Source organism: Phragmites australis, chromosome 12, assembly GCF_958298935.1.
Source record: "Phragmites australis chromosome 12, lpPhrAust1.1, whole genome shotgun sequence".
Lineage (NCBI taxonomy): Eukaryota > Viridiplantae > Streptophyta > Magnoliopsida > Poales > Poaceae > Phragmites > Phragmites australis.
The window spans coordinates 27,739,653-27,747,060 of record NC_084932.1 but is presented as its reverse complement, the minus strand read 5'-3'; the positions used below and the strand labels follow the sequence as shown (position 1 = coordinate 27,747,060).

General features: G+C 44.4%; 1 protein-coding gene across 1 annotated transcript; it reads right to left on the bottom strand.

Moving 5' to 3' along the window:
* Window positions 1-2,677: 2,677 nt before the first annotated feature.
* LOC133886988 (disease resistance protein RGA5-like) lies at window positions 2,678-6,664 on the bottom strand. The gene is made up of 3 exons (XM_062326899.1): window positions 5,481-6,664; window positions 3,204-5,393; window positions 2,678-3,123 (listed from the first exon to the last, which is right to left on the bottom strand). The coding sequence occupies exons 1-2, from the start codon at window positions 5,942-5,944 to the stop codon at window positions 3,215-3,217; spliced, it is 2,643 nt and encodes an 880-aa protein (XP_062182883.1). The 5' UTR covers window positions 5,945-6,664; the 3' UTR covers window positions 2,678-3,123; window positions 3,204-3,214.
* Window positions 6,665-7,408: the final 744 nt, after the last annotated feature.

Below are 7,408 nucleotides of genomic sequence, written 5' to 3'. Positions count from 1 at the left end.
ACTGCCACACATCATTAAGTACTTGTAACAAAAAACATGGAGAATATCTCGCCTCTACATACGATCTCCATTATGACGATTCAAAAGGCGAAAATGCCCTCCATAAGAGAAGCTAAAAAGCTTTCTCTGACCACCGCAGGGCTTCAAAATGACCTTTGGCTCTAACGCCTTTTCACCTCGGGCCTCAGCATGGGCTCCGGAGTGCATTGCCTCGGTTCGAACCTCGACGACCTTCGGCTCCAACGCCTCTATGCCTTTGGCCTCAGCACAGGCTTTGGACCATGCAATTTCCTTCAAATCACACCGTCTCCATCAAACTTCATCACCATCGCTTGCGGTTATCGCTAAGAGGCCCTTCCATGGCGAGAGGCTGTTTATGACATCTTGACTATGAGGCTGGGCTGGAGCTAGTTCCTTCTACATCTTCTCACCTCTCAGAACCTCAGGACCAGCAGATGATGGGGTACTGGTGGGGAAAATGCCCCATCACATAGGTATTAATAGGGAGTCACTATCAGGTGCTCTTCCAAAGCCCTAGGGCTACAAACTCTCTACTAAGACTCAAGCTTCCGGAGACCATGAGGCTCCTTAAGCCACTACCTCTCGAGACAGGGAAAGCAGCTGGCCTCCACGGAGAATCTCTGCAAGAGGAGAACACTCATTGCGATTGGTCTAACACGAAGTGACCGGCAGTTGATTCCAGTACAAGCGGTGAGCACCCTGACATCTGTGATAGTGCGGCGCCATGTCGCAATTGACAACCAGCTCAGTATCGCGCCCTTCGATGGCGTTAGCTCATGGGCCCTTAGACCTACGAAGCCTCTGGAGCTTCTAGGCTCTGGAGTTACCCTGGAGCCTACCTACCCTCGAAGCATGGGGGGGAGTCATCAAGTCTCCATAAAGATCAGCCAGAGGGAGTCCGTTGGTCGTCTTTCGCCTACTACGAAGTGACCCGCATTAAATGCCGATCACTCCGGCAACCAGCCTGACACACAAGATAGGGTCAACGCCGCATCAACGAACGATCAAGGTTGCCGCCACTAGCAGCCAGAGGGAGTTCGTCGGTCGTCTTTCGCCTACTACGAAGTGACCTGCATTAAATGCCGGTCACTCCGGCAACCAGCTTGACACACAAGATAGGGTCAGCGCCGCATCAACGAACGATCAAGGTTGCCGCCACTAGATGTCCATGTATCTGCCGTGGTAGATAATATCTTCTGGGCAAGGATAAAAGTACTTTTACCTACGTCCGGGCCTTGTAATTCGGTCGGTCCTAGTTCCTTGTTACATAGAAGCAACTTGTATGCTACACCTCAGAGAGCACTATAAATACCAAACCATGGCTATCAGGCCAAGGGACCAATCTTTTTACGATCAATACATTTGGTGTTATCCTGTCTCTCGTCTTCTTCTCCAAGTTTGAGTCTCCTATCTAGAAGAGGCTCTCGCCGCACCTCGTTCATGGAAGACATTTTTCTTCCACCAACACAATTTGTCCCTGAATGATAGGGTTACAATTAGTCTCATCCTGGCATTAATTTTGAGACAAGCCTTAGCTGAACATGATTCTTAATACTTATATGTTGAACATGATACTTAGTACTTCTATGCTGAACATCAATTATTTGATCTTGGATTCAATCTTTCACAACATGATATCAAATGTCAATGTGTTTGACATCACCATTTGACTTGTTGTTACTCTAAAGGAAAAAAAGCATTATGTGGAATAATGGTAGTGGCTTACAAATACTTTGTGCCACTCCAAGTCTGGGAATAAAGTTTCTATACCATACAGACTATCCAATAGCTTTATCACATGCCACAACTCAGCTTGCATCATTAATAATGCCTAAAAGATTGTCTAGAGCGTTTCCACGATATGCTCCTATTGCAAGGGTGAAGATGTAAACTGACATGGATTTCTTAGAATTAATATACCTTGCAAGTCAATGTCTGAATAACCAACAATCTCAAGGTTATCAAACTTCTGATATGTGAGCATGTAATGTTTAGTGCCCTGCATATAATGCAAATCTTTCTTAGCGGCTTTCCAGTGGTACAAATCTAGATTTAATTAATGTCTACCAAGTATCCCGGTAAAAAAGTTAAAAAAAAAAGGGTGCACACAAACATAAGCATACAATACTTATAGCGGAAGCATGAAGGAAACTTATTGCCCTTCATAATAGGAGTAGACATGACATATCAGTTATGTGCATTATTTCTCTTAACACTCTATCAATATATGGCTTTTGAGATAAATTTAATACTACTTTTGGGCCTATATTGGTGAATATTTATGCACAAAACATAATAGAAGTATCACTAAGACCCTTCATGTCAAAATTGAAGAAAATAGTGTATCCCTATTTTCTACTAGTCAATAAGATATATCCATATAAAGTATTAGGACATTAAACTTATTTCCACTTCAGACGTCATTAAGGCTCATAAACTCTATTTTATTAGAGATCGAATATCAAATCTTTTATCTCACTATGATCTTTTTATGGGTTCATTAGTTATCATGGGAGATTGTTTTATGTGAGGCTCATCACTAAGTTTTGCATAACTATTGGAGGCGAAGGATTATCGACCTTTCGGATTAACATATATATAACATTTTGTATGACATGCCCAAATGCATGCATCTATATAACAAATAACCCAAATGCATGCATTACATGTCAAGTCTCTTACATTACGTGCAAATCCACAACACAAACACCATATTGGAGTCTTAGGGTCCTGCGTGGAACTTATGGTTTCCACAACACAAAGGAATTGGAAGTGTTCCTGATTTCCACACAGGCCTTGCAAGGTACAAACAACAATGTAAACGAAACTGCAAACAGCAATATAAACCCGACCCGATACACTAGGTGACAGTCTTAAAAAAGTAGCATAATAGCACGGCAATGGCGAAACAGATACATCCTCTGACATGACATACAGATCACATGCAGACAACAGCAATGCAGAAGTAGATATACCATCCTGTAATATCAATTGCCAGGCTGGCAGGCTGTAACTCTTGTTCTTGTACATCCTCCGCTGAGCTGAAGTAGAGCATATGTTTCCTTCTTGGATTTGACGACACTCCAGGGGAGATCATTGCACCTGCAAAACGACGGGTATGAAAAGTTCCGCAAAACTGATGTTATTCATATGCAGCATTCCAACCAACAGCTATTGATTACCTTGTCTTGAGCTAGGCGTCGCTTCCGGCCTTAGCTTCAATTTCAATCTCACTCTGAATCTCTGTTGTTGTCCTCCCTGTCTCCACATCAATTGCTTGAGCATCATCTTCGGTTCCAGCATCGATTCCACTTTGAGTTCTGATTGCACTCTCTGTGTCCTCGTCAGCTGCTTGAACATCGTAGTTTTGGACACCATTGATGAAAAGGTCGATCTGGTTATCGTGCTCCGCAACCGCTTCTCTCATTGCCTTCACTGTCACCTTGACGTTGGTGCTGTTGGTGTACCTTACGTTGTAGCACAAGGCTACCTCCATAAGACTTTGGAGGCTGCCGATACCTGAAGGAACACTAGTCTGGCTGCTCGCTGGGCATGCACAGAATTTCAGTTGAAGATATGTGAGCTTCCGCATAGCTCCTGTTCTAAAAGTGAGCCATGGCACTGGGCAGTCCACAGAGAACCTCTGAAGCTCACGGAACCCCACACTTTCAATCACTATATCTTCTCTGGGAATGAAGTCCAAGCCTAGTACTAAGCACTGCAAGTTGAGCAAGTGTCTGAGTATCTTCAGATCACCTGTCTCTGGTCTGCATACGGTGATTTGCACGAAAGATAGAAATTTGAACTTTCTGATCCATTTGGGAACAGTTGCAAATCTTCCCGCTGTCACCTTGAACTTCTCAAGATTCTGAGGCGGATCAGACAGGACGCCCAGGAATTCCATGGAGCACCCGAGTCCACAGTGGATGGTCAGAGACTTGAGCCATTTCCACTTTTTGATGGATGACAGTAATGCTTTACGGTAGGCTCCGTCAGTGCACTGGTGAAAGGACCATGTTATTGCAAGCACCCTCAAGTTCTCCATAGCACCGAGAGCCTCGACGAAGCTTGCAGGGTGTTCACTCAAATCGATGGTGGCTAGTGTCGATAGCATATGCAAATGCTGTACGTCGTGTGGCACCGTTGTTGCTGGTTCAATGGGATTAATCATCCCTTCACTACCAAGGAGCAGAGCACGCAAAGTAGAGCGTAGCCCCACAATTTGCTTTGGCAACTGCCGTATCCGTGTGCCTCTTAGATCCAACATCATCAGACTGCACAGCTCCTTGATCTCATGTGGGAGCTTGCTGACTCGAGTATTCCTAACGCTCAAATACTGCAAAAAGAACATTTTGCTTCTGCATACCTGCAGTAGGTCCTCATCCTTCAAATTCTCCCAACCTTCGAGATCTAGCACCACTAAATTAAACTTGTCGAGAGCGATTCTGCTGACTGCACCAGACACAGCTAACGAACGAGTTTGAGAAAAATCAATTGTTTCAAACAGTGATGGGAGGCAGGGATCTGGATGGTGGAGGGCTAGCCTCCGTGGTATCCTAGTTTTGTTGCCATGGCCTGTTGCACTGGTGAAAGCAAAACCTGTCTCTGCTGATTTGGAGGCAAGGAACTGCTGCATAAAATGATTCACATGCCATTGGCAGGCCTCTGCTTCATCCGGATTGCTTTTACAATTTTCTGCTACCAAGGTGATGACATTCCTATCGACTAGCTGGGAGAAGTACCTCTCTGCTTCTTCCTTATCTGCAACATTACGCCACTCGTCCCAATCATCTGTAAGGTCTTCACACAACCATCTCATGATGGGCCGATCCTTCTCAAACTTGTACCCATATGGAAACATGCTCATATACAACGATAGTGACCTCAACTCATACGGAATGTCATCAAAAGTAGAGGATAGTGCATGTTCGATCTGTTTTGGTATCTCGGGGACTTGTTCCTCGCTATAAATTGCAATTTTCTTATGCTCCTCGTCCTCCTCCTCTTCTTCTTGTTGGTGCTGCTGCTCCTGCAATTGTTGTTTCAACCAGTCTGCCATGCCAGTTATGAACAATGGTACACCTTCACATCTCATCAAGATTTTATCAACAAATATCTTCACATTGTCTGGTAGGCAAACATCCACAGAACCAAAAGCTTTCAATAGAAGCAGCCTTTCGGAATCTACCTTATTCAGAGGCTTCATCACGTGCACAAGTCCACCAGAATCAGAGCAGCATAACCACGCTATACTTGGAAAGCGTGTTGTAATCAAAATTCGGCTACCAATATTATTATCAGGAAATGCGCCCTTGATTTTTTCCCATTCTGATTCTCGCCTCATGTACATATCATCAATTAGGATGACGTATCTGGTGAGGAGCATTGTGGAAAAGATTAAGTTAGCTCACAGTGATATCGAGAATGATCAAATTGGTATCTCAACTAATTAGTAGTACCTCTTATCTTGCAGGCGTTCCGAAACACAGAGAACTAGCAACTCCAATGTCATAGGTTGTGGTTGGTCAGATGCACGTGCTGGTGCCGGATCTGAAATTTGCGAGAGGATGTCTCGAAGAAGAAGCTCATTTCTATCGGCATTCCGGGACGCCTGGGCCATAACATTGCACTGGAAATAGTAGTGCCCCATGCTTGTTTGGCAGCTGAGCAGTTTGCGGAGCTCCAAGGCAAGTGTCGTCTTGCCCATCCCGGCAGGTCCAACGATGGACATGACTCTGAGGCTCTTGTCCGTCTCCTCTAGGGGCGTGAGCCACCTGAGGAGCTTCTTTGTAGGGCGGTCGATGCCAACAATAGGGAGGCCACCCGCCTCGGCTGCTTGGGGTGGCAGCCCAATGTTGGAACTAGCGGGAAGAAGATGGCTATGCCTGCAGGGATGTTCGGCGAGACTGTAAAATCGTGTCATCTCAAAGAAAGACCAGTTTGAACTCCTACGGCGGAAGTAGCGTGCGGCTCTTTGCTGCAGGGATGAACTAGTTGAAGCAAATCATCGGTATTTCTGGACAACCTAAACAAGTTGTCCAGACAGCTCAATATGCTTTTGTCAACATGATTATCCTACAATGGCGGCAGCCTCGATTTCAATGACACGACAATGTGTCTCAGCTCCATCTCAATGAAGGCCAAGGTGCGCCATGTGACGCGATGAAGGCCAGCAGCTCAGAGCTCCTCTCATGAAGGGAAACCGGACACCTTAATACTTTCTTGATCTCCGCCTCTTCCTCCTCCTCCCCCTCCTTGGAAGCTGCGGGAGCGATGATCTATCTCCTACGGCTGCTCGGAAGCTGCAGCACGATCTTGGCGTCCTCCTCGGCAGCTGCAGGGTCCATGGGGACAGCTTCGCGTCGCTCCCGGCCGCCCCCCTGCTGGTGTAGGGCTTGAATAGGATTTAGGAGCAGAAGCCAGAATTGGTACATTCCCAATGGCGTTGCTTAAAATTCTCTCTGAAAAATGAGGAAATGAGAATGGGTACATACTACTACTCAGGACGTACCTTGCTGAAGCAACTTCAAGTGGTAGTGAGACCTTAATTGGGCGGTGCTATGCTAACCGGGGAAAGCATGCAACCGATCGAGCAGCAAAGCCGACCATTCTTGAACGCCAGCAGGAGCAGCAGGGCCGCCTGGCGTGGTAGACTAGACTACTAGTCTACTCAGCGAACGTTGTGGGAAGGCGAAGAGTTAGCTTGTCCAAATAAAATTAGTTTGCGGCTTGCATGATTGTGGATTGCCTCGCTTCCAGCCAAGCTGTTTTGCTGCATATTCAATCCTACTGTTAATTTATTACTTCATTTCATAAAATGTTTATCCATAGCTTCAGCAGTATACGTTTCAAAATATTTGTCTGTAGAGGAAACCAAGAGAGTAGTTATTGTGGTTTTTTTCACTCTCTGTCTCTAGTTAAATATTTTAGAAGAGAAAAATAGTTGTGTTATGCTATTTAATAGGGTTATGCATGGTCTTTTTATACTACCATTTTTTTTAAATTAGTACTCCCTCTAATTACAAATATAGGTCGTTTTAGATTTGTGCATAGAAATTTAAAAAGTAGATCAAATGATCTTATTATCCTTTATTTATTCTGTATTAGAAAAGATAACGTATTTATTTGTGAGAGTGGTAGTATTTATTAAACAAGGGTAAGAATGGAACAAAAGAGAAAAAATATATAGAAGTTCGAGAATGATTTATATTTAGAAAATAGTTGTTAAGGCTAAAATGACCTACATTTGCAATCAGAGGAGTACTTCGTTAGTATGCATGATAGGCTGTAGACAAATATTACAAAATAGAGTAATTATTATGGGTCAATAAATAATAAAGGATGGAGCCTAGCTACTCATCTCGATCCAGCTAATTTGCTTAGCTGG